Source organism: Melanerpes formicivorus, unplaced genomic scaffold, assembly GCF_026170545.1.
Source record: "Melanerpes formicivorus ecotype bairdi unplaced genomic scaffold, bMelFor1.0.p_v2 SCAF_7, whole genome shotgun sequence".
Taxonomy (NCBI): Eukaryota; Metazoa; Chordata; class Aves; order Piciformes; family Picidae; genus Melanerpes; species Melanerpes formicivorus.
This window is the reverse complement of record NW_027142359.1, coordinates 18,697,630-18,725,606: the sequence shown is the minus strand read 5'-3', so window position 1 is coordinate 18,725,606 and position 27,977 is coordinate 18,697,630. Positions and strand designations below refer to the sequence as shown.

At 40.3% G+C, this 27,977-nt stretch overlaps 1 protein-coding gene across 4 annotated transcripts; it reads right to left on the bottom strand.

The window, feature by feature from the left end:
- Window positions 1-51: 51 nt before the first annotated feature.
- On the bottom strand, window positions 52-27,423 carry TECR (trans-2,3-enoyl-CoA reductase). Of its 4 annotated transcripts, none has more exons than XM_068141299.1 (13): window positions 25,724-25,787; window positions 14,399-14,449; window positions 13,851-13,902; window positions 13,486-13,530; window positions 12,062-12,165; window positions 10,165-10,280; window positions 9,941-10,046; window positions 5,390-5,462; window positions 5,248-5,291; window positions 3,880-3,937; window positions 3,064-3,152; window positions 2,024-2,069; window positions 52-1,924 (listed from the first exon to the last, which is right to left on the bottom strand). In XM_068141299.1, exons 1-13 carry the CDS (start codon window positions 25,748-25,750, stop codon window positions 1,797-1,799), a joined length of 939 nt encoding a protein of 312 aa, XP_067997400.1. In that variant the 5' UTR covers window positions 25,751-25,787; the 3' UTR covers window positions 52-1,796. The 4 variants fall into 4 exon arrangements, 3 of the variants coding, with proteins under 3 accessions (XP_067997400.1, XP_067997399.1, XP_067997397.1); XM_068141298.1 differs by lacking the exon at window positions 25,724-25,787 and adding an exon at window positions 25,376-25,496; XM_068141296.1 differs by lacking the exon at window positions 25,724-25,787 and adding an exon at window positions 27,169-27,423 and having other exon boundaries at window positions 750-1,924.
- Between the last annotated feature and the right edge of the window lie 554 nt (window positions 27,424-27,977).

The following is a 27,977-nucleotide window of genomic DNA, read 5'->3' as shown; positions in this document are numbered from 1 at the left end:
GGTTTCATTGTCTCACCAGCTGCCAGTAAAAACAGACATTGTCTCAGCCAGGAGGGGAAGAATTAATTCAGATCTCAGACTCAGGCAATAAATGTGCTTTTTTTCTTTATATAAAATAAATAAATGTCTCCTAATGAAAATTATCTCATCTTCAGATTTCTCAGATTAAAGCAGAATGCCATAGTAGAGCCAAAACCGAAAGGGAGTATGTCCAATTCTCATGCAGGCATGGAAAGAGGTATCTTTGTTAATAAACAAGATCAATTTTGTTCTTCTTTCCTGTGACTGGACCTTAAGTGGGCATATAGTGTGAATAGGGTATGTGCTGTCTTTGTCCTCAGAAGAAAAAGTTCCACCTGCTTGTACTGAACCCTGCCCTCAGTGGGAAAGCGTTTGACACTTAGTTCTTTCCTCTGATTCACAATTAAACCAGTAGAAAATAACAATACTGAAAACAATTCATAATAGTGTATTGCTTCAGTTCCCTACCAGATACAATAATGTCTAACGAACCTTCAAGATATGCTATACAGAAATAAAGCCTGGGTCGTGTATTTTTCCTTTGATCTTTTTTTTCTTCAATTGATGTAGATTTAAAAGAAAAAATATAGAGAGAAGGACATTCTTGCTTTTGACTGTACAAAGTATCATGAAACTTCAGCAACCAGCTCTAGTCTTCTTTTGCCAGAATTATTTCAACTGATCTCAAAATACAGCCTACAATTTATTGCATCTTTCGCCCTTACAAATAGTTGCAACACGTTTTCCATACATCCATTTTAGATAAATAAATTGTGAAACAAAACAGTATCTGTGCATTCTCTTCCTGTTCTAAAATGGCTTCTTTGAAATGTCATTCAGATCAATTGCAATCTTCTATTTTTTTAACTAGATTTGCACAAAACCCAAGCAAGTCCCACTGACCATCTTGTGAATAAGAAAACACAGGAAGTCCAAAATGTAGCTGATTTTTCTCCCTGGCACTGAAAATAGGAAGGGAGCTAGCTTTCTGAGGACTAGCTGTGACTTCATGTGTTTACAAAGTGTATTAAAAATTATTCAGAAAATGCTGACATAAAATGCTAGGTCAAAAGTCCTTTCAGTATCATGTGGACTTGGTATATGAAAATAAACCAGGTATCACAGAGCATAGATCAGATTACCTGAACCTTAGTATTAGTATGCAGTTTACCAGTGAAGAAGACTAAAAAACAAACAACAACAACATAAAAACCAACACAGGATGTATTTGCTACAAATACTTCTTAGTTTAAATTCTTTTGGCAAATTAGAGGTTACACCCAAATCAGGCATTTGAGATATTGCCTGTTTCTTTATTCCAGAAGCCATTTGTATTCTTTGGTAACATTATTTGTTACAAAGCAGCTGCCACCAGGCAGCACACTCTTCTTCAAATCAAAGGCAGCAGATCATGCAACTGTCTTCAGGTCAGCTGGCTGTGCTGGCTGAGCAGAGCTCTCTAGTAGTTAGCTGGTATGTCCTCGTTCCAATGCACTTACATCTTTCAGAATACCACTGCTAAATTTGGAGCTGCTTTTCAGCACATACTTCTCGGTATCTTTGATCCATCAGTCTAAATACACTAGTACAAGAAAACCTAAGTCAATCAAGTTACAGTGAACCATAGGGGCTTTTGGTAGTTTTCCAGTGCATACAGTTTCTCTCAGCAGTGGAGCTTCAACATGCACCAAAAATCCTTTAAATAAATTCACTTATTTGGTAGGTTTATCAACTTTTTCTTCTTGAAGTTCTGTGCAGTATTCAAATTAGACCTTTTATAACAAAAAGGGAATAATGGGCATTCGAAGACTTGGATAATCCTTGAATTCCCGTAGGTAGGTGCAATGTTTATCCTTTGCCCAAATTGTCATCTGAATGAAGCAAAGAAAGGTGAATAACCCCACTGGAAGGAAAGAAGAAAAAGACAGAGTTCATTACCACATTGAAAACACAGTCTTGTTGCTGACATTACTTCAAGGTGAAGTACCAAAACATTACTCACCTGGAACACACTGAGTCATGATAGTGAAACTGATCCAGGTCCCCACCTGTTTTGGCCAAGGAAATTTAAAATATTTCTGGTGACAGCATTTGCATTTATGTCTCTATTGATCAAAACCAACCTTGTCCTAGTACAGGTAAATAAAAAAGCCAAGGTCAGCCATATCCATTTCTAGTGTTAGGGCAAGATACCTTTAGCCAAAAAGCTGACTAGTGCCATATTATCATAAATAAAACCTTTATGTTTGCTTACATAGCTATTATCATGACATAATTTTAAGCATTACAACATAGTGTCCTTTCCATTCTCCTGCCAAATTTTTATTTGTCATGCCTCTGTCAGTGCTAGGGATGGTAACTTTCTATAGTCTGGGGCCAAATGGTGTTCTCATTAATGTCTGCTAATTTCCACTGAAGTTGAAACCTCATGCTGTCTTGTGAAAGAGCAAATTTTACACTGAGTTGCACTGGTTGTAATTGGTTTTGAACTGAGTCCAGATTTTAAATCCTGATTAAGGAATATGAAGGAATAAACAGATTCAAGCTTCTAAAGCAGTCACCATCAACACAAGTGACTGTGGAACTTGTGGAAATGGGGAAGACAACCTGGGCCTATTTCCCATTTTCTCTACCAGTCTCTTCTGTTCATCTGCCCTCTATCTTCCTGCATAGTGTGTTATTCCTGAGCTCTCTTAGATTATAATTCCACCAGACACAACACACATCCAGTGGCAAGTTTTCCTGTTCCTCTCTGCAAAATGTGCACTGCTTTAAAATAGATCTGGCTTGTCTAGTAGCCATACTGAATCACAGGCCCAGGGTCTGAGCTGTGTCTTCAAGGCTAGCCCTGTAACTACTGCTTCAAGGGAGGAGAGGAAGAACAGATAACTTCCTGTCTGCAGTGTGATTTCCTGAGATTTAGGGAAGGAGGAGAAATACATCGAGCCAAACCATCTCAAAGGTTTCTTTCACGTTTAACATACTAAAGGAAGTTAAAATATATCCAGCAAAACTAAAATCTTCCCATTTGAGAATACATACCTCATATGTATAGTTAGGGCAAGATACAAAGAAAAACAGCCATGTGAAAGGATTCTTTGTTGGATATGGGATCTTACGGGTTTTGGATCCTATAGATTAGAAAACAAATCATAAAATATTCACACTCCTAAAGATACTGTTTCCTCTATGATAACCCAAATCTGCTTACTCCTGTGTCTCATCACTATCAGACAGACAAACAGGATGTGGGGAAACAGGATGTCCTCTGGACCCACAGAAGGGAATAGGATAACTTCAAGGAAATGCTCCAAGCATTAGAAAGTCATCTATAGATGCCTTTGATCACAGTCACTCCCATAAAAGGTACCTCAAGTTCTATATTTAAAAGTTAAAGGTTTTCTCAGATTGTCACAGAGTGGCATTGTAGTAATCATAGTTGATAGCAGTAAGATGTTTGACTCATGCTCAAGGCTCCCTGGCCTGCACAGAGATCTTGTGCCCCCCCTGTAGAAGCCAGTGAAATTACATTCCCTTGCTTCCCAAAGCATAGTTGATACTAGCACTATTCCCTTTTGCATTACCAGTGTAACTGATTGCTCCTCCCAAGACAATCTGGCCCTAACCAATAAAAATTACAGTAAGAAAAGTAGTGCTGTTTAACAATCAGGTGTAGGATTTCTTGCACTGTCCTATCTCTCCTAGAAGCCAGTCTTTATAGTGCTGAGCAACCTGCACACCCACAGCAGCCAGCTGGTGGGTGTCAACACTCTCCAGGATCAGGTCTTTCATGAGGTAGAGTAACTGTAGAAGTACCAAATGGCTGTGCAAAAGTGAAAAATGACAACAAGTTTTTACCCTTTCTCTGGAGGTCACTGAGCACAACGTGAATGGAAAAATTTCCAGCTTCACAGAGCTGCAAGAAAAAGTGTGACTAAGTTAAAAACGTGATTCCCTTCTATTTAGCATCTTCCTTTTTTTTTCCCCCTTCCCTGTGGTACTTCAGGGGGGAAAAAAAAAAGATAGAAAAAATAAAAGAATATACTATAAATAAGATTTTTAAATGGGAGTTAAGGCACCCTAATAAATATACTTAACCAAGACTGCTCTCTAACAGGAGGATGGAAAATCTTTGTCCAAACACGAGTGGATATTATAGTCTCTTGTATATTTATGGTATTTGCCAGCAAATGTGAATTCAGTGTCCAAAGGATCAGATTTGCTACATATGCAATCCCCATGACATCTAAGGGCATTAAACCAAAGGGGATAAAAGTAAACCCAGGAGATACTTGCTTTACTTTTTGTTATTCTTTTGTATTTAAAAGCATCTGAAAAGCTGATTTGGATACTTTTATTTTCTCAGAAGTTTTTAAATTCCCAAGGAAGATACAGGTTGGGCTCTAAGTAAGTTTTCTTCCTTAGAGTATAATTGATATGAATCACGACCAGCTTCCTCCACTGATTTTAAATAATGCTTTCCTAATCAATTATGTAGAAAGTGTATTGAAATGACCCTTTTACATGATTATGGCCAGTCTCCAGTGAGTTTTATTCCCAGCTCAGTACTTTTAGGTATGTAGTGTCTCTATAAAATGGGAATAGATTATTAATTTACAGAGTTTTCATACTGGGAAGCTGCTTTGAGATCCTGTAGTCACTGATTGTTAGTTTCCCAAAGCAGGTGAATAGCTGATGTTCTAAACAAGTTACACATACATAGGAAAAATGGGTGCATATTTGTTGGCTACACTTAGAGTGTTTCTGCATGTATGAAACATTCCTAGGAACTGTGAGAATGGACAGCATTTTGCTTCATAAGGAAAGATGTAAAAATCCCTCTCTCACTGGAAATTATCACCAACATACTTAGTTGTCCAGGTCTCCAAGTTTTATGGCCTGTTATGATTCTTAACTCTCAGTGAACAGTTCACAAAACAAACTCACTGGCTTTTTCACACAATGTCACAAACTGGTAGTTCCAGGATCCTTTTAACCAGATAAACATACCAGTTTTGGAATGGATACTGAATCAAAATCTTCCCTTGTGTACAAGATCACATTAAATATTGACAGATTTATCTGTTCTGCATGCAAGTGTCAGCTTTATTAGTATGCCCCAAGTGTTCAGGTTTGAAATACCTGTTTTTCCTTCTCACTCCTTCACTTAGACAACATAAGAAATAAAGCAACATTTCAGCATTTTGTGAACAAGAGTAGACCTACCAGAAACATGATCACAGCAAAATTGATCTGCTTTTTCCCATAAGCTATTAAAAACAAACAAAAAAAGAGTTTACATGTGATTAGGACAAATATACAAACACCTAAGCACTTAAATCATACTGAGGGCTGTTTTTGTACTTACAAGGCGGAGTGTAAAGGGGATGATTGATGTAATAAGCAAGCCAAGCTGCAAATCCCCAGTAATATAAGCAGTTCTGAAAAACAAGGGATTTTTCTTTGTTTTAGTACAATCCTCTACGCCAGTATTCACTGCAAGGACTGCTGACAACAATCAATTGGTCTGATCCTTCAAGTTGCTGATAGTGCAAAAAATTATAATAGTGTGGTAAGGTGGGAGCAGATGACAATTGATAACTGGAAGTAGTGCTCATAGAGTAAGATCTCTTACATATCTTGAAGTTGTTATGTTTATAAATAGTTTATTATAAAGTGCAGTCATACTATTGCAAACCAATTGTTTGGCAATCCATCTGGCCACAGATGAAGTGCCATACAGACTGTATGATAGAGACAGACTTATTTTGCTTACCCCTGAAATTTTGTAAACTGAGATTTATATACTGTGCTCTCTTCCCTGCTTATTACTTTGTATTGCCCTATCTTTCTCTTTGTCTTCTCCTTCAGTTTTCCCATCAGTTTTCTTTCTTTCCCGTGCTTTAACTTTTCCTACCTAAAGTCATCATGCCTGACCACTTTCCTCTGCCCTTCCACATTAGTTTATCCCCTGTGCTGCTGCCCTTGACTTTCTGTGATCCAGCTTCCATTCTCTAAACTGATAGCATAGCCATCACTAGTGGTTATACCAACTCATACCTGATCAATCTCAGAGCTTGTGAAGCCTGCCAAGGCTTCATCTGTGGGGAAAAAAAGAAAAATAAAAGAAACAAACCAAAAAACCCCACCAACGTTACTCTAACGATCTCTGCCTCTTGTTTGGTTTTCCTGCCATAGCCTTGTGGGTTTTAATCTGATACTGCTGCTTCAGTGTCTTGGTGACAAGTTAAATTCTCCCTCCTTATATGTCTGTAGGTAGGAGGCAGGCATTTTCTTGGCCCATTCCTCTTCTTTCTCTCTGCTCACACCTCTAGGTGTTGTTCTCTTGCAAACAGACTTTAACGCTTGTTGACAACTCATAAATTTGCTTCTCATCAGTTGAGGTTTCCTCCTTTATCAAACCTAGCAGCTCAGTTTTTAATGTTTGAGGGCATGTTTGGTTATCAGCTGGACTTCACAAGACCAAAACTGAACTCTTTATCTACTTTTCACACCTCTCCTGTTCTTTCTTTTCCCTCCTATTTTCAGTCTCAAGTAAAACACTGATCCTCCTTCCAGTGATGACTTTTCTTGGCTTTCCTATAGGTTCACATACCTTAGATATTTCTAGGTCTTTCTGGTTTCTCTTTCACAGCTTTCCTTTTCTACTCCTGCAGCCAAAATTCTTACCCAGTGCTGCATTCTTTCCTGTCCTGACTGGTGTAACATTTTCTGAAGGGCTTGAATTGTGCAGCCTTTTCCTCCTAATACATATCAGAACTTCATTTCTAGCAATAAAACCTCCCAAAGTGATTACCTTTCTGCATCTGCAACCCACACTAGCTGACTACACTGTCTGACAGTATGTTTTTCTGAAAATGCTGGTGAGGGGTAAGCCCCCCCCTCCCCCCAACCTGCTGAAGCAGTTTTATTAAACATTCTGTTGTATTTCCACTTTTTTTCAAAGTTAATTGAGCCACTGAAGTGCCCAGAAACCTCAGGCACAAGGGACACCCTCTTGGGTATGCTGTAATACAAACATACTGTATGTCCTTGCTCTGAGATTATGTATTAATAGATAACTAATGAGAAACAGCAAGTTATTAACCAATAATTACAGATCAGATGGGATAAATGGGCATAGAGATCAAGTGAGTTTCTTGTGATGACTTCCTTTTCCCTAGGAAAAGCAGCAGAGCAATAAGAATGACTCCAGTGACGAGTCATCTGGTTAGTGTCCTATCCATAAACTACTGCTTCTTCCCCCACACTACCTTCTTCTACTATACACTATTAACTGCTGTACAAACTTAGGTGGAAACAGTCTCTTGTAATCCTGGAATGGCATCTTTTGAAAAACCTTTCCCAGAGGATGAATTATATGGCAGTGGATTTCAGTAAAGTAAAATTACATTTAAAAAATTAATCATGGCTTAGCTCCCAACAAGACATGCTGTAATTAAACAGAACAAGTACTGTTCCTCCAAGGAGCATGATTCACTGCAGGAGTATTCCTCAGTCATAAGAAAAGGAGCTTTAGGATAAGTGAGGTCTGCCACTGCTAAGGTCCTTAGTAATAACAGTACGAATGTCTACCAGCCACTGGAAGCCTTATTGCTCATACAAAAGCAGGTTCAGACAGGAATGGCAAAGTACAGGCAGACTTCACAGATTCACTTCAAAGAAAGAAATTGTCTTAGTGAGTCTTTCATATTCCAGGTGAATAACTAAGCTTTAAAACAATCTCTTCTGAAAAAAGGTTTTGTGGATCAAGTTCAGATATTGCAAGGATCAGATAAATAATTTATTTCTAGGTTTACAAAGTTATGGTAAAGATTTTTGTTTTCTTCAATTGATGATTCTTGTGGCCATCAAAACTATTTCTGTTTATGTTTACTCATGGCCAGCATGTATCCTGCTGTCTTACTCTATCATCTTCTGGTTTAAACAGTGTTTCTTCAGGTCTAGTGTTTTTCTTCTTTAAGATGTTTTTCTAGAAAGTGCCAATATCCCTTTATTTCCCATGAAAATGTTCAGTAAGACCAATCATAACACTAATCTTTGAGGAATTCCACTGGTACCTCCCTATTATTAAAGATATGACAGATCCTTTTCTGGCACAACCACCATCATCTTTCTTTTCATTAGCTCCTTTATCACCACATAATTTTTGCGTTAATCCCTTTCATATTCTTCTTAGGCCAGTTGTTTACTAAGTCCAGACAAATCAGATATTCTACTTTTCCATTGCCCAGAAAAATCACATATCTTAGAAAGAATTATACTACGTTGGTATATAGCAGGAACTGCTTGTGATGAACCCCTGCTACCTTTTATGGCATCACTTATTCCCATTTGGTAAACAAAGGATGAAAATCGTGAATCTCATAAATTCCTGTCTCAGATCTCTGCTTATTGAGGCTGAAGTGTCCTTTGTTCAAGGTAGCTCTCCATTGTGATTAGGAAATAAGCTATCTATCTGTATCTGCTGTGTATGTGATCAAACACTTCAAGTAAGAAGCTCCGTCTACTATCTGTGCACCAGGGAAAAAAGGGAAGAGGATGTGATATTTTTCTCACTGGCACAATTGTGCAGTAGCACCACCAAAGTAGCACCACCAAAGTCAATGAAATTTTAAAGCAAATCAAACCCAAGCACTACTAAGCTGGTAGAAGAAGAACTATGAGCAACTTTACAGACAAAAGCAAGTACCACCAGACTGAGAAAAGCAGAAGTGATTAGACTAACTGGTACAAATGTCACTTTGAGCAGCAATAGGTTGTATCCTCTGAAAGGAACAAGTAGTTGGCAGAGATGGCAGTAAAAATAATCAAGTTTTATCAGACTGTACAGTTTCTTTTTCATGGCAAAGTCGCTAATTTATCTGTTGTTTAGCATGCATTAGCTACTGTTGTGTCAAGAACAAGTCTTTAAGAGATCTGCTAGCTTTTTAACAACCCCTGCACTCTTCCTCTGCAGGAAACACAGTAAATCGCTAGTGAGGATTCTTGCTAAGGGCTGCTCAACTACAGACCATACTTCCATTTAGAACACATGAAGGTATCACCAGAACTACTACCAGATGCAAAGGTGTAAGAAGCTAGCCACAAGGTAGAGCTGCGGAGAGTATCACTGCCATAGGACAAATTCCAAGCAATTGTCTAAATACCAAATGTTAAATACCCAAATGCTGATACTATATTATACACTGTTCCCATTGCAGATGATAATCTCCTGTCTTGCTGTGCATAAAGTGTATTTTTAATGCAGAGTGCAGTCTGTTGCAAACATTTGTAAAGTAACACCAACCCATGAATAACTGCCCACTGCCCTACTCCACACACATCTAGGAAACAAGGAGTCTGCATCTCAACAGCTGCCATGTGCCACAGCAGCACTGGTAAGATAAGGGAGTGCTTCTGCAAGGAGAAGAAAAGGTGGAGCACCCAAGCTGCTTTGTGCTGGATCAAAGGTAAATTTACAGTTGCATAAAACGAGCAAAGAGAGTGTTAGGAGCAACAAGGGTGTAGAATAACAGTTTCAAAAAGTACTTTTTTTTAAACAACGAAAAAAGCAACCCTCCCAATATTGTGCCTGGGTGAGCTACCTTAAAAATTAACACTGTTACTGAAACCTTCACTCCCAAGGAGCTAGCTGAGTGAAAACAAAGGGCTCACAGTCTGAAGGTTTCATATTTTAAAAGAGCAATGAGAATACTGCAACATGAATAACAGTATGGCAGCATGTGTTATACAACAGCAACATTAAGAAGTCTTTTGAAAGAACTAAAGATTTGTTGGTGAGATTTGCTGTGCATTACCACCAAAGCCACACCAACTCTATGCTGCAGAGACAGAGCATAGGTTGGCTAGGTTAGACTTGTAAGGGGGGCTATGGATAGATTCTGACACAATTTACCTTCACAATATTCCTCAGTGGCATAGTCCCATGGGAGAACCGATGAACAAATACTGTTTCAATCAACCTTTTGATGTAGTGGAAAGAATGGCAGATACATGCCAAGCTAGAAACAGCAAGACAAAAGCATTTAAGAGTGCTTAAAAACACACGCATGGCAAGACATTTGGAATAAGACTACAATGCTAACAAGAAATACTGCTCAAGCCTGCAAACAGACTTACTTAACTACTGGATGTGGGCTTGATGTAAAACTCTCATCCAGTCCATAGACAAAAGGCATGCGGAAATAAAACAGAAAATAGATGAACAATGGACCTGTATATTCTATCAAAAATACCTGCAAAAAGAGAGAAAATAATTAGACAGCTGAATTAGATGACAGTTTCGCTTTGGTCTCTGTGATAATTAATGCAGTGGGATTTATCAGCTCCACTGACCTAAGGTGGCATTAGAGAGTCAGGGAGGGAATAGCAAGCTATGAAAATGGTAGACATGCACATAAGTGATCTGCAATGCATTTGCCTCACTTGCATACCAATGGCCATCACCAGTGCAGCCAACACAGTATGGGCATGGAAGGATAATCATGGCAGCGCAGAGATCATGATAAATATGCATGCATGTTACATTTACACAGCTCTCACCCTCCTCTTTCCCTCAAAATCTGTTGCTTTATTTTAGTTTAAAAGGAAATTTGGTGAAGAATTTATCTTGAAAAAGAGGCACTTTAATGAATGAATTTTGTTTAAACGGGAAACACAGCTTGCAAGTGTTCACAGGTGACCCCATCTGTATGAACAGTTAGCACAGCAGATGTCCCAGGAAACAGTCATGAATACTATGTTCAAAAAATCATTAATGTCAACACTAAAAAAAAAAAAAAAAAGGGGGGGGGGGGGGTTGGGGTGGAGAACCAAAGAAGCCATTATCTAATTTCATTTCATTTCAGATAGATATGTTTTCTTGGGAGCAGAATTTTAAACTGAAGTTAACTTTGGACCACACACTAACAGTTTAATTTTCCACACTTCTGTAAGTGAGGAAGGTAAGTCCATACTTCATTTACAGAGAAAGAAATTAAATTGATGGCACTTCAGTTAAAAAAAAAAATAAACTAATAAGAAATCCAAGAGTTTTCTAATTAATTTAGAGTTATTTCAACACTCAGAAAAGTTGTCTTATTAACTTCTGTAGCAACCAGCATTTTCTCTGGTGAAGATCAGATTTGATTGTGAATTAGAAGTTTGTCTTTTTTATTCGATGAGACTAAGCTTGTGTTTGAATGAAGTAGCTTGAAGGGCAGGGACAGCAGAATGTACATGGAAAATTATGGAATGGCAGAAGTCTGGTGTTACTCTGCACTGTGATATTTTTAGTATATATTAATGCATGTGTGTCGCAGAGTTTACATTGCCATTAGAAGTTTTGCTGTCTTACTGGGTTTTGGGTTGTGTAATAGCTGCCTGATTTTTTGGCATTGCATCCAAAATAATGATGTGAATATTCAGTCTTGCAGAACATTTGACTTTTTTTTTTATGTCCTGTGAACATTATCTTTGCTGTTTGTCATTAACACAAGATTTTATTAATGTCTCATAGCTAAGAAATGGCAAATGTGTCTTTAAATTACTGGGTACTTTTCCCTTTGTATTGTGCTCTCCACTAGAACCAGTGTATGTGCGTAATGGGCCTTTTGAAGAACTGGAAGAGTTATTGGTTGTCTTACGGCAGGAGACACTTGTAGCAGTATAATCCTGACCTTTGTCAGAAGAGTTACACAGGCCTCATGAAGCAGATCCCCACAGGCATTTAGACACTTAGTTCCTAGTGATTTTGCAGTAGATTTTTAAATCCATTTGGGAATCTGAACTTTAGCTTAGTAGAGCAAACCTACCCTACAGCAAGTTTTCCACTGCTGCTCTCCTGGGGAACAAGGCATTCAGAATATCATGTTACTGCTTTCCCTAATTAAATGAACTGAAGCAATGAGGATTCATTGCCTGCATCCACTATCAGAGCAGGCATCATGCAGAAATACTGGAGAAATACAAAAAGTGATGTAAGGATTAATTATGGAACAAAGCCATTAAAATGGCTCAGACTTGACGCATAGCTCACCATAGTCCAGCCTATCTGTGGCCCTAAATCTTTAAAATATAAGGTAGCAGTTGTGCCAACAGGGAGATGCTGCAGGATTTCCTCATCCTTCAGTGACTTTCCTTCTGAGAAGGAAAGAAGTAATTACATCTCAAAGAAATTCAAGTCAACTTTGACAGCATACTCATGTTATGATGTGCTTTAACCAATCTGTGAGATTCTTTGGTGTGACATGGGTTTATTGGAAACTCAATGGATAAACTAAGAATGTTTATACCTAACTTTTATTTATCCCTGTAATTGCATATAAGGATGGATCCTCTATTCACACCAAGACAGTGTGGAGAATTCTCAGTCTTATGTGCCTGCCTAGTCTAGTAGACTTGCTTCACCACAGCCATAGCAGAATTTGTTAATGGCTTACTGCCCTTTAATATGGTTCACTAACCTTGTGGTCAGCTGCACCACCATCTCTCTCCTCATTGCTAATCACCAGACACACAGAACCTAGGATAAGCTGACACAGAAAGGCTCTTCTACAGAGGTTTTCATTGCCTCATTTTTTCCCCAACAAACAAACTAGGAGGTGATTCCATGGGACTTGAACCAGTACTCAAGCTTTTAGTGCCTAGAACTGGGGGCATCTCTAAAAGGCCAGCATTTTCTCATAGCATGTTTCACAATGTAGCTCCATGGAAGATTCTAACAAGGTAGAGTTAGATAGTAGTTGGACTTGATGATCTTAAAGGTCTTTTCCAATCATAGTGATTCTGTGATTCTGTGAAGGCAGGTCTTTGAAGAAGGAAATAAGATACTCAGACACCTGTTTACATAGATAGATCCTACACAATTAAATAATCTTCACCAGCATACTTTTAGGGGACAGTTTAAATAAAATTATGCTAATGGAATCGAAAGAAGAAAGTGCTGTGCTTTATACCGAATGCTAATATGAATTAACACAGCTGGACTTCTTGTGCGCTCAGGCCATGTACCAAGTGGCTTCAAGTAGCAATACCTACAACTGCATTAATGAAGTCAGCCGCATGGCATCAGCTTCATCAGCAAATCCTACGTCCATGGCAGTATGGTTTGCTTACCTCAAAAGAACTGTAATTCTGACCTGAGAGCAGAGGAATATGTGAATTGATAGCTCTAACTCATAGACTTTTTTTAGTACTCCCAGCTGGAGTACTAAGGAAATTAGTATCTAGATTCTGTGCTGCCTGTCTGAAAGCAAAAGTGCTCAGTAGTTGGAAAGTGCACTGCAACAATGTGCAGACTCCTGAGTTAATTACCAAGTGTCAAGCACTCTCTTCAGCCTTCATAATGCTAATTAACATAGCTGGAAACTCATTCTTAAGAGCTAACACTCATGCAAAGTGCACCTTTTATGCCTGGCCCCTGCTCAGAGCTTTGTTATTCTAGTCCTCATAAGTACTTACTTGGATCAAGTTTTATTGACTGCCTTGCTGGATACCACTGAGGATCTGTAAGACCATACAGAATTGTGTGATATACAATGTTTATTTTAGATCATGGACTAATGAATGCAACAGAACAAGATAAGATTTAGTTATACATTTTTAGAGATATTTATTTTATACAAATATATGAAAGAAATTATGCAACACTATAAACATAAATTTGTATCACAATGGTATAAACAATTATAGTAAAATCATTACATTAATGTGCAGATTACTTAACATTATGTGTGTGTACAACATGTTTCAAAAAATGTTGTTTCCTCTTATTCACATACTGGGTATTCTGATGTGATGTGAACTGCTGCAAAAGTCATACTCACGTAATTTATGGAACATCAGTCTGATCTCCCTAATCGTGGCATTTGGTTCCACCTAGGAAACAAAAAGTATTCCATATGTAAGATGTATATTTTGAAAGACAACTACTGTATGGAAGACTATACAAGTAGAAATATAACTCAATGTAACAGTATGACTTTCTTACAGATGGCTAGGGTTGGTTTGGATGATTCAGACTACTTCTTATAGTAGAAAGGAAGGATCATTTGTAGCATCTGTTTCAGAGGCAGCTTCTCTGTCAGTGGTCAAGAATCACTGCAATAGCAGGGACAGTACAATGGCCTATGCATAAGGCACAACTTGCACCATCTTAGCGAAGCAGGTGAAGTTGTGCTCCTTGCCCAAAAGCTTCTAGAAAAGAGTTGAAGTACTCTGTAGACAGTACAAAGTCTGCATAATCATTACCTCTTCAGTGGCCAAACAAATGATATGAGGAGATGAAACACCCTTCATAACCACTAAGTTTATTTAAGAAAAATGAGTCATTTTTCAATAGTCACTCAGCATTTTAAACAGATTTTTGTTTTACCTTGTCTAGGAAGCATAGCTGTTTCTTTGTCTTCCAGTCAAGGATTTCCACCTGATAGGAGACAAAATGATAATTGCCAATAAATGGCTAAATAATCTCTAAACTTAGTTGACTCCCAAATTCACTGTCATTGTTCAGAGTGAGACACCATTTCTCTTGATCTTTGAACTGTGTTAAAAACACTTTGGATGTGCTCAAAAGACAGCTTTAATCATAGCCAGGTTCTCAAAGCACTTAACTTGCAAAGTAAAGGGGAAAAAAAAAAAGATAATTCTTGCCAAATAAATTGTCTTCCCAGATAGATATATTCAGAAGCAGGAATAACTAATTTGTTGATTAAGACACAGTTACCTAGGGTATTTTCTTAAGCTGAAGGAACAAATGAGGATAAATTTCACAGGAACTATTAAGGAACAGATGTTTTTGATCTGTAAAACTAGAAAGACTGTTTGAGGGGAAAAGATGTAACTGTGCATAGATATGCATATAAGCAGACATGCCAAGGACATGCAGCTTGAAGATTAATGTGCATTGTTCCCCAAATCATTGAATTATAAAGATAGTGGAAAGCATTGGCAGGTGTAAATAATAGATTCAGCTTAAAATCTGGACATCACAAATCCTTAAAAGGTTGTTGTAGGCATATTCAGTATTACTCTTGCCTCTCAGATCCCTTGTATTGTTAGTAACTGCATATTCCAAGCAATGGTTTAGCTACAGCTCTGAAAAGGAAAGAGCAGTTTATTTCTGTCACCAAATGGCACTTTGGCAAAAGGTTATGATTTTAATCAACAACCAAGCAAAAATTCCTCAGATGTTTCAAAGTTCAGCTGTGGCAAGCTAGCAAGACCTAAGATACAGTGATGGTGTTTGATGTAATTTGTTCTCATAAAATACTTTGTAATGGAATTCTGTGGTATATCTAAATGAAAGCTTGAAGCTTATCTGTCGCACTAAATGACTGACACTATCATTACTTAGTACCAAAAAGAATGTGTTGTTTTTAAAATAAACATCTAGCATCAGTTATGTTTGGTATAACTGGCCAAGAGGATAGATTAACATTAGATTTCAAAGATGATTCCTTACTAAAAATAGGAGTCACAGCCCAGTATCTTTCTAATAGGATTGCTTTGAAGAGATCACTTGGTCCAAGTATCTTATTTCCTTATTTTACTTGTCCCAAACTGTTGTTCCTCTATTGGTACAGCAATGGAACACTTCAGCTCCAGCCAAAAGTATCAAATCTGATCTCCACGAGGAATACTAATGCAGTAATATTTTCTGCTTGTGCATTGTAAGCTCTAAGTGGGTAAGCATTTTTCCACCATCTATGTGTAACGGATTACTGGGATATTGTATGTCTCTCCTTCATTTTTTTTACATTTGAAACAACACAAAATTCAATTTTTAGTGTCTTTGTGGGACATCTCTATCAGAAAGCAAATGAGGTGGATTTCCTTCCCAGAGGCCTGTTCTCATAATAAAGCATCCTGACTCTTGCAATCCACAGAACACATAGTGTGAAGGCTGTAAAACCTTTTTTTGTCCCTTTTGATGCCAAGTTCCTACAAGGGTTATCAAAACCTTTGGCATATCTCAAAGCTCTTGTATCAATGAATACCACTGGGCTGCCCTACAGACTGCAGCAGGGCCCATAACTTTAGCAGTCTCCTTCCCATTCCATACCCATTCCCAGTGTATACATATTGGATGAGAATCCCTCAGGAGTAATTTTAAGTGGCTGTATTAGAGAAATCTTCTCCAGGCCAGTTATAGATGGTTTGGACATCTCTCTGGCACCTACACTCTTGTCATTGGATTACTGTCATTGTGCACAAGGCCAGACTAAAAATTACAGAGCTTTTGGGGGTTTTCTTGCTTTGTGGTTTTCATGGGTGTGTCTGCATAGACACATATGTGCTTTTGTGAACCTTTGGAATGCATGGAGAGAACAAAATCATCACAGATCTATACTGTTACTTGGTTCCACTCCAAGATGTTTTGTTGAAGTGCCAAACAGACACACCTGTCGGTACTGGCCCATTTCTTCAAATACTTAAAGGAAGATGGTGGATCCAGGTTCTCCTTGAAGGTACACAGTATAATGGTAAGAGGCAATGGACACCAATTGCAATATGGGAAAATCTAATCAGATCCAAGATCCAAGAAATTTTTTTCACCATGAGCTTGGTCAAACACTGGAACAAGTTGCCTTGAGAAGATGTGGAATCTCCATCCTTGGAGGTATTTGAAACTGAACTGGACAAGATCCAATGCCATTTGATCTAGCTATATCTGCTTTGAGTAGGAGTTGCACTACATAGATTCCAGAAGCCTCTTGAAACCTGATGTATTCAATGTTTGTTTTGTTTTGTTTTTTGACACCCATTCCTGAATGTCAAACATTTCAGTTACTTTCAAGACCTAAGAAAATATCAAACATTCTTTCTTCCCTTTTCAGAAAGGCAGACACAGGAACACACCTTTAGATTCCACTCTAACCCATAGAAAGTTGTGTGACAACACAATGAAAACAAGGTGACTTTTTCCTCTAGTTATCACACCTCCTACCTGTATCAAAAGATCCCCCACTGCTTAGATATTCCCTGCATAAGGGACAGAAAAGCCCTGATATCCAAAGCAAGAAATGTTGTATTTTCTGAACACAATGGCAAACCATATGAACTTATGTAGCACTGAACGCAGTATTTCCAGTATCCAGGCCCAGCACCAAGTCAGTTAATGTATTGGTTGGCAACAGTTTTTAGACAACCAGCAATCTGTTCTTGGAACACTTACTGGTGGATATCATCCCTTTCAAACATATTTTTTTGGCTCAGGGAACTTTCATTTCTATGTGTTTTCAAGGCATTTAGCACAATAGGACACTGGCTGTTGGCATGCACTAGTGCAGTATGACTTCCACTCCACTTATTAGGTGAATTTTTAACGACATTTTAAATTATGGCTTCTCTAAAACAACCTTGAGTAGAACTCAGTCAGTAGGCTGATATGTGCAAGATGGCTATGTTAAAACTCTTTTATAAGCAAACTTATGTCTTCAGCCCTGGTGAGACCCCACCTGGAGTACTGTGTCCAGTTCTGGAGCCCCTATTACAAGAGAGATGTGGAGGTGCTGGAACGTGTCCAGAGAAGGGCCACAAGGATGATCAGAGGGCTGGAGCACCTCTCCTGTGAGGACAGACTAAAGGAGTTGGAGCTGTTCAGTCTGCAGAAGAGAAGGCTCTGAGGTGACCTAATTGTGGCCTTCCAGTATCTGAGGGGCGCCTACAGGAAGGCTGGGGAAGGACTTCTCAGGATCTCAGGTAGTGATAGGACTAAGGGGAATGGAATGAAGCTGGAGGTGGGGAGATTCAGGCTGGATGTGAGGAGGAAGTTCTTCCCCATGAGAGTGGTGAAGCCCTGGAATGGGTTGTCCAGGGAGGTGGTCGAGGCCCCGTCCCTGGGGGTGTTTAAGACCAGGCTGGATGAGGCTCTGTCCAGCCTGATCTAGTGTGGGGTGTCCCTGCCCATGGCAGGGGGGTTGGAACTAGATGATCCTTGTGGTCCCTTCCAACCCTGAATGATACTATGATACTATGATACTATGAATATTTAGGAGACCAATTTCTTCTTGTGCATAAAAAGTAAAGTTTGACAGTGTCTTTAAAAACAGAAGAATTCTTAATTAGTATTATCAAGGACAAAGTAACTAGTATATAAGCCAAGAAAAGTACATTCAACTGTTAAAAATTTTACTAAGAAAATAAAAGGGAGAAAAGTTTGTTCATAGGGGAAAAACCATTGAGCAAACAGGGTTTGTGGTGCTCCTGCAACAGATTACAAAACTAGAGCTGGTCAAATTCCTGCAGTTTAAAGACTTCTCAAATGCTTAAGGATCAACAGGTTTTCAAAAAACATGTGATAATTATTGTGGAAATACTGACACAATTAGCATGTCTGTGCACCTTGGAAGTCTGATTAGAAGACATTTACACCCAGCAGACTGAGTAAACTGTAGCTGAGTGAGATTTTGTGAGCACTGACATAGGTATCTATTGTACAGATTTCTTTTGAAACTACCTGGTTTACAGTCTAGGAACCAAGCACTCTGAGAAACAGTAATGCAGAATGAATTCTCCCTGAACTATTAAGAGTACTCACCTAAGTCATGTTCTGTGAATTTAACACTACAGAAAAAAAAAATTCAGTGTTTGCCATAATCCTAATTAAATCTTTCTAAACTTTTTTTTTTTTTTTTTTCCCCTGTGGAATTCTCTCCTTCCTTAGACTTTTCTGGTAGACTGTGTTGTTCCTGAAGGAAGTAAGCAAGCCTTTGTGTGATCTCACACAACAGCGTATCAAGACTAACTTTCTTGAAATTCATGGAGTTAAGTCGAATGGAAATTACTTACTCTAAGTGTAATTACACTGAACACTGTGTTTGTGCTGCTGCTACAAGTGATTGCAGACTGAAACTTCTCTTTCACAGGAATGGACAAACTGTTGCAGAGAAGTCAAAGAATCCATCTAGAACAGTATCTTTCTTTCTGATACAGCCAGCAGCAGGTGATTCAGAAAAAGTAATAAATCAGGGCAAGGATGTAGTGACTGGAAGGAGAAAGCAGAGAGAGACTGTAATTTTCCTGCACCCAAAGTGCTGCCTTTGTATTTAACAGCTTTTCATGGATATTCCCTCAATTAGTTTATCCATTGCCTTTTAAACATATATAAATTTTTTGCATGCACCAAATCCAGAGACAGGGAGTTCCATAGCTTAGCCACATACTGTATGAGGAATTCCTAAAGCACAAGCAAGGCAAATGTTTAACCACAGGGTAAAATTTCATCATTCTACCTGTGGAGTGCTGGACCTTAATTCTGTAAGCAGTCCAACTAAGTAAAGCCTTACCTCTCTGAAACAATTGGCTCATATACCATGCACCTAGAATTTTATTACATTATTTCATTTTCTATAAAGAGATATCATTACACTCATATTCAAAAGGTTTTATACAATTAAATTTCACTTTTGTAGAGTTTAAATGTCAAACATTTACAGTTTCACACTACATATTTTATTCCTCACTTTTCTAAGTTCTGTTCCTATACAAGACAATGAGAAACACTGTCTGAACTGTGCTGAAACTCAGAGTACATTATTATTTCTTCCACCCATTTCAGATTTGTTAATTAGTCAAGCTAGCATCTAAATCCTCGAGCACCTTGCTCCAGTAAGCATTTCATCCCAAAGTCAGCACAATGCACAGGATTTAGATTATGTCTGAAGGAAATTAAAATGAAAACTAAAGAGATGATCTTGTTCTTCATACTTTATATGTAATGGTTAGGCACACTGACAGGAAATGGAAAAATTGCTTTAGTGTTCTGCCATTTCCTACACAGGAGGTTTGGTCCACCAAGCAAGGAATAAAGGATTCATGAGACCAGAAAGTACAGGCAGGAGAGGGCAGGAATGTATTCCAGTGAAAAGTGCAGTCTCCTACAAAAGAGAAATCCTGAGTTTCTGTCTCTGGACTGCTTTGAGCATTGTTCCATTTCACTGTCAGCCTGTTTAGCATTTCCCTGCAATGGATGATTCTTGGGACACCGCATAGTGAAGGAGCAGAGTTGAAGTGAACTTGGATACCTTAACCAAATTGTACAACCACTCTTAAAGCTGGGTGTATAACCTGAAGGTATGGCAAAGCCCAATTTGCTTCATGGGCCTGGACCTGAAGATAACAGGTATAAAGCTACAAATTATTATAATTCAGAAAGACAAATCAATGTATACAGTTGACAGGGGATAAAATGAATTGGTATAGGTGTGATTAAGAAGGAAAAGGAAGGTATATTCCCTTGGAGTGAGAGGCTGGTTTATTTTTCACAAAACAGAAAAGCTGTTGGAGGTTTGTGCTTTCACAGCAAATTCTGACCCTTGAAAGCCTATGAAAGCTTTCCAGATTTTACTAGCATGACATCTTCCAGGAGGATACACAAGATGGAAAAGGAACCTGCAACAGCTAATACTGACTCAGTGGGTATTAACTTACACTGGCTAACAGAGAGCTGCACATTTCCCAGGCATACTGAAGGGTCACATCATTCACTGAGTATTACTGTCACTATGAAGTAGGTTGGAGTGCCTCCATCTGAGAACCTATGCCAACTTCAACTCAACACTGAGCAGACATCCAGGTTTTTCAACACCTAGCATTTTCCATGCACAACAGAGAATATTCATTGCCTCAATGCTTTAGTGTATGGCAAATATTTTCTACAATGAAAACATTAAGGTAGAAGAGGTTTATAAATTCTTCATGGACTTACAATAATTATAGAATAGAATAGAATAGAATAGAATAGAATAGAATAGAATAGAATAGAATAGAATAGAATAGAATAGAATAGAATAGAATAGAATAGAATAGACCAGGTTGGAAAAGACCTTCAAGAGCATCAAGTCAAACCTATCACCCAGCACCATCTAATCAACTAAACCATGGCACCAAGTACCTCATCCAGTCCCCTCTTAAACACTTCCAGTGACAGTAGCTCCACCACCTCCCTGGGCAGCCCATTCCAATGGCCAATCACTCTTTCTGTGAAGAACTTCTTCCTAACACCCAGCCTAAACTTCCCCTTGTGCAGCCTGAGACTGTGTCCCCTTGTTCTGGTGCTGGTTGCCTGGGAGAAGAGACCAACACCCACCTGGCTACAACCTCTCTTCAGGTAGTTGTAGACAGCAATAAGCTCTCCCCTGAGCCTCCTCTTCTCCAGGCTAAGCAACCCCAGCTCCCTCAGCCTCTCCTCAAAGGGCTTGTGCTCCAAACCCCTCACCAGCATTGTTGTCCTTCTCTGGACACCTTCCAGCAAGTCAACATCTTTCCTAAACTGAGGGACCCAGAACTGGAAACAGTACTCAAGGTGTGACCTAACCAATGCTGAGTACAGGGGCAGAATGACCTCCCTGCTCCTGCTGGCCACACTATTCCTGATACAGGCCAGTATGCCATTGGCCTTCTTGGCCACCTGGACACACTGCTGGCTCATATTCAGCCTACTATCAACCAGTACCTGCAGGTCCCTTTCTGCCTGGCTGCCCTCCAGCCACTCTGATCCCAGCCTGTAGCACTGCATCAGCACTGCAATTAGCAATATTGAACTTCAGTATCTATAGTTCCATTACTACTCTTCATGGATCATTTGTTGTACGGATGTCAAAATGTACATGCAGTATGTATGTTTTTGATGGAGAACTGAAGAGATTGATTATTTTTTTTCACCTAGATGTTTCAAGGCTAGATCTGCTGTCTTTTCACAGCTCAGGAAGTCCTGAGAAGTTTAGAGCCATGATACTGACAGCTGAAGTCACAAAATTTGTGTCAATTAAATTAAAAATATATTCCAAACAAGTCTGTTATTTTTTCTAAAATAAGATTTCTGATTTCATACATAGCCTTCAAATTCTGAGTAGCTCAAGGTACATCCTGCCAAGTATTGTTTTACTACCATATTTTCCAAAACAAAGCTAAGTTTTTCTCTCAAGCTCCACAGAGAGAGGACACATTGTCTTTTAAAGCAGCACAACTGACCACAGAAAGTGTTGGTAAGCATGTGGAGAAGTGATGAGACAAGAGAAAGGGAGAATGTTTCTCCCTATCTTCTCATCTCTTTCTGTGACAATTATGTGTTAGCTGTGAAAACAAAGTAGATATCTCCAAACAGCAGGGACATGTTCAGTAGTGTCCCTTTAACCAGCCATTCAGATCTCTCATATGTAGCCTTGTCTTGCTCAGGCAGCTCTTGGAGGCTACAGAATCCTAAAATCCTCTGTAGTCCTGCTGGCACTTGCTCTCAACGCTTTTACTTGATGAGACTTTAGACAGCACAGCTCTGAGTGGGAGAAACCTTTGTAACAGGAGCTGTGACATCCCAGCAATGCTGGCTAGGGCAGCAGTCATCCCCCCTTGCATTTAGAGGGTTTTCACCACAGTCAGAAGGGGGAGAAGCTTTAAATGCCAGCGGGGTGGTGGGGGAGGCAGTACATTATTGCTTTTAGAATGTACTGCAGTTCAATACTATCGGTTCAATCTATCCTCAGAGCGAAGACTCCTAAACATTTTTGCTTATCACTGCTGACAAAAAACATTTCCCATCCAAGCCAGTTAAACAAATAAAACAGTGGCTCTTATAACACAGATTTTCTACAGTATGAGTTTATTGGTTCAAGTATCTTTCCTCTGGGAAGTCAGAGCACCTAAACCTGTCAAGTAGGTTAAAAAGAATTCATTAGCCTAACTTCAGAGCTCTCTGCTGGAGACATTTACATCTGAACATGTCACACAGACATCCTTTGTATGGAACGGAGAAAAGCAAGTGCTTCTAAAATAAACTGTGTCATAAACTCTGAAACATATCCAAAACAGGTCAGAAGAGTTGTTCTCTAATAACTCTGGAGAAATGATCACTCATACAAAATATTAATTATCTAGATACAGGTGTCTATCACACATTCCTGAATTTCCAGAGGTGAATCTCCTCAAATTATCAGGTGCAGCACTTTCAGGTATGTACATAATTCTGTAAACTGTAGCTGTTCTTTCCAAGCTTCTCCTGAGCTATCAGTGATAGAAAAGTAGAGGTGAGATTAGAAACATGCTAATACCTGAAGTAAACAAGACCTACTCTAAGCAATGTAAAGGCAGCCATCAGAGACTTTGCATATCTGTTCTAATACAGACATCTTGTAAGTAGAGGGAAATCTCTCAGGCACCCTGGGTTTTTTGTTGTCCATCTATTAGGTCCAGCATAATTTGGCTTAATTAGGTAGTTGCTCACAATTCTTGGTACGAAGTTTCAACACCAAAAACTTTAAAGTGCTTCCAAAGCTGATTTTGCCTTTCACTGGCTTCTTAATGACCACTTCAATACAATGTTGCCTAATTTTAAGTATTTCTACCTTTATCTGCACTGAGGAAGAGTCTGATAAGGACAAGGAAAAGGAAGGGAATTGACTGCCAGTGTCTCAGCACTCAGTCTGATGGTCTTGCCCATCCTTTTGTAAGTCCATTCACCAAAACAGTTTTATTCATGCATAAAGCAGAGGGCCTTCCTATATACTCAGGAACCTATGAAACTGATGGTGTCCTAAGCACGATGAAATGCACAAACTCAACAAGAAGAAATAGTCTACCAATTGTAGACTATTTAAAATTGTAACAGTCATATTCTTAAAAATTCAGACAGCAACAGGTTGGTGATTGTGAAGTGCTCTGTGGTTCTTATCAGGAAACATCACAGAAGAGCAACAAAGCGTGGTGAGGAAATGAAATTCAGAGTTCAAATTCAATGAATATAAAATAGTAAGCAAATCAGTGGGGAGAACCCCACAGAAAGTGATACGCAGCAGCACTGCCTAGGCTGTCTTTATCCACATCCTACACCCTGGGTCAGCTCATACATAGTCACTGTATGAGCTAGGGAAATCTGTTTTTACTCACTCTCTGTTGTACAGAGAAAAAGGACTAAGACACACAAGGCTGCCATGTACATAAATGAGGCATTACAAGTTTGGATTAATGTTGCTTAGACACAGGATCTTCATTTAGGACTCAAAAGGCTTGCATCTGCTGCTACTGTTCTGCCTAGCAGGATGGAGCAGGTCACTCTACTTTTGTGTTTCCTTTTCTGCAAAATCTGGTAACAAGAATGACATCCGTGCTTTTGAGGTCTTCCAGCACAACAAGTGTTTGTATGAAGTTCAACAAGACTAAGGCAGAAGAGCAAACCTGCAGACCAATGACCAAAGGCACTTCGGAGGGTAACACATGTGTGCCTGCTCCTGCATCTGGATCTCCTAAGAGTTTGGGACACTGGTAGAAATACAGTAAGTAGTTAAAATCTTGGTTGTTTTTCCTAAAAAAAAACATAGGAGTCAGCAGTGCAGAGAGGAGACAGTGCAGATGCCTACCACACACCCACAAGAGCTACAGACAGCTTATTTTGATGAATTGTTTGTGATGTCCAGGACACTTTTTGATACTTTTGAAAAGCAAAATCTGAGCTTGTGGGTTACAGAAAATAACTACAGGAGCAACTGCTTTCTAGATTGATTTGGATTCTGTCAATTTTGTAACAATTGTTCAGTACTTTGCACGATGGAAGGAACTGCACTCCTTTTTAGACGAGCCGTGCTGGAGAAACTGTAAGCCTACAGAAACAGATTCAGGATCACCACCGTTTAGCGCGTATCGACTTTTTTTTTTTTTTCTTTTCCAATGCAAACCGCTCTTCAGAATTAGCCAGCTAACTAACTCTAGCAAAGAGCCAGCGCGGCCGCTTAAGTAAGTAGAAGAGATAAGTTACCCTTCACACTCCCCAGGTGCAGGATACTTTACATTTTCCGAACACAGAAGGAGCTGACTGTACCGAACCCCGTCCGGTCGTTTGTCATTTTCCATGGAAGATGCGAACGCACGGGGCTAGCACAGGACCGGCGGAGCCTGCCCCGGGGCGGAGGCCGCTCGGGAGGGATCCCGGCGGACGGTACTCACTGCGCTGCCGAGGGAAGCCGGGCTGGAAGCCGGTCTCCCGGCTAGGGCATGAACTTCCTCGCCGGCTCTGTGCCGCTGAGCCGCCCCGAGTCCGCTGCCGCCTGGGGCCACGCCTGCACCGGGCCGGAAGGCTCAGCGGGACGGTTCTCGGCGAGGTGCACGGCGGCTAGCGACAGGCTCTTCTAAAAAGTTGGGGACAGACGATGCCGAGAACATTCCTCGCTCTAGCTCTCTCCTTACGGCTGGGATGCACTGCCGGACGCACCCCGGAGGGCTGGCCACGGTCCTGCCCTCGGGAAGAGCCACGGGAAGCCCAGAGCCGTTGATCCGGAGCCTTCACGGACCGCCGAGAGCCCAACACTGACACCCCAGACTTCACTTACCCCGGCTTTCCAAACCCATGTCCGAGGACTACTGGATACAAGATGAAGAGAAGCAGCGAATGAAACATGTTCAGGGAAAGGAAGGACGGGGCGGGCGGATACCGCTTTTGCCCCCTCGCTCTGAGGAAACCACAGCGACAGACGTGCCCCTCCGGCTCCCTCCGCCCGTCTCCAGAGGTAGCCACTTCCCTTGGCACACCCAGGAGCGGATGGCTCCAGCTCCCCGATGCTATAATGCAGATGGAGCGGGACATGAGAGGAGCCCGCCGGCACTCGGGACATCCGCGTCCGCTACCAGCAGGATGCTGCGGGGCCTGACCCGGACTTAGCCCGCCCGCACCCTACCCCCGGTTCTGTCCCGCGGCACCGCCCGCACCCACCTCGAAAAAGCCGACTCTGCCGCTCATCCTGCGGGCCGCCGCCGCCTCCCGCCGCCGCGGCACCTTCCCTGGGGCCCCGAGCTGCGGCCAATCAGGCGGCGCCCAGCCCCAGTGGGGGGGTTCCCAGAGGCAGCGTCGGGCCAGGGGAGGTGGCGCTCGGACCCGCGCCCGGACTCCCGCCCGCGGACGCTGCCTCTGCTCGGCGGTGCGCGTTGGGCAGCGGCACCCACCCCAGGCAGTCTGCAGCAGTGCGGGGACCGCCAGTACCTCGCACAAGCCAAGTCCTGCAGCTCCCGGTGCTCAGAAACTGGGAGGGAAGAGCAATATTCACAGAGCGCCCGGAGTGGTTCAGTGGCATTTTATTCAAAATAGTAATTATTTTTTTTCCTTTGAACGTTATAGAATTGCTGCAGGAAATCGGTAGTATTTCATATTTTTCACAGATCTGAAATAGTTTAATGAGATAATCTGCAAAAATATAACTGATGATAGGCTGGAAAACATCCTCCTTTCTTTCCCTGATAGTTTGCCTCACGTTTCGGGAGTGACTGGACTGACAACAGAATTCTGCTGAGGTGTCCTGTGGCATGTTCCTGCAGCCCCTGAGTATTAAATGCATGGCATAAAGCAGTAGGGAGGCTGATACTGTTTTTCCTACAACCAGTCTTTATTGCATGATATTCTTCTATAGGCGAGGCAATTAAGTATCAGCAAATTCTATAATGCTAAAAAGGACCATTGTTTTTTTCACGGCCATAAATTTTCATTAGACGGAAAGATTTATGCTGCGCACTGTTAGAAAGCCTTCTGCATCCCCCAAATGTAACTTGCTTCCATGGATTTATAACCATCAACGCTACTTAAATAGCAAGAATGAATGTTACCAAAAGAAAAGGCCTCTCCTGGAAAAGGCAGAAGGCTGACCAGAAAGGTGCATCAGGACAGGATTTTACTGCTAGTGTGAATATGGGCAAACCTGTGAAAGTGTCTGAAAATACATGCTTCTTCTCAAGCCTGTTACTAATTGGGATGGTTAACCTTTGGGATTTCTGTGTCAAAGAAAACAAAACTTACTGCTTTTCCAAATAAGCTAATATTTCTCTCAGTCTGTTTCACTTCCAGATGCTCCTCTAATGAGGAAAAAAGTTTCATAGATTCATATAATAGTTTGGGTTGGAAGGGACTTTGAAGATCACCTAGTTCCAACTCTGCTGCTATGGGCAGGGACATCTTTCAGTAGACCAGGTTGCTAAAAGCTTCATCCTACCTGGCTTTGAACACCTCCAGGGAGGGGGCATCCACAACTTCCCTGGGCAACCTGTTCCAGTGACTCACCACCCTCACTGTAAATAATTTCTTTGTAATATCCAGTCTTCCAAACAAATGAAAGTAATCCAATACAGAAAAGTAATCATGACACAAATATAAAGAACATTTAAACTAACCTTCTGTACCAGAAAGTGATCAGATAGTGCTTCAGACTGACAGAAGTTATGCAGATTAGTTCTCTGTACTAGCACAACATGCAGCCCTGAGAAGGAAAATCTGTTAGAACAACAATTCAAAATGTCCATGCTGACAGCAAAATTACAATTAATCCCTTATGGTTCCCTTTAACTGTTGTTGTGGGGGGCCAAGAGGGGAGGAGAGAAAGAAAAGCAAACTATTGCACCCCTCTCTAATCTCCCATAGAGAAGGATGAGAACATTCATAGTTTGGCTTCCCAGGAGCCATCTGGTTTTAAAAAGAATTTCCAAACCATAATCCTTCAAGTCTCACCTGGTGTGTCTTCACTGAAATCAGCTGGAGTTATATGCTGACGTGAAGTTTTTAAGTTTCATCCAAATGTAATCATAACCAAACTACATAAACATTTGGTTTCCCTTTCTGGGCCGTTTATCTATCAGCAACTATCTATTACTTAACAACAGCAGCAGTAAAATGAGATGACTAGACAAAACGGCCTCAAGCTGTGTCAGAAGAGGTTTTGACTGGACATTTGGAAAAATTTATTCACTGAAGTCTGCCAAGCCTTGAAACAGGTTGACCAGGGAAATCACAGTTCCTGGAATTATTTGAAAGATGCGTTGATGTGGCACTGAGTTCAGTGTCTTGTCAGTGCTGGGTTAATGATTTGACTTATGATCTTAAAGGTCTTTTCCAACCAAAACGATTCAGTGATTTTAAATTCAGAAGGTTTTATTGATTCTCCAAAGTCTGCAGACCATCTAAATCAGTAATGTTTGTAGGGTGA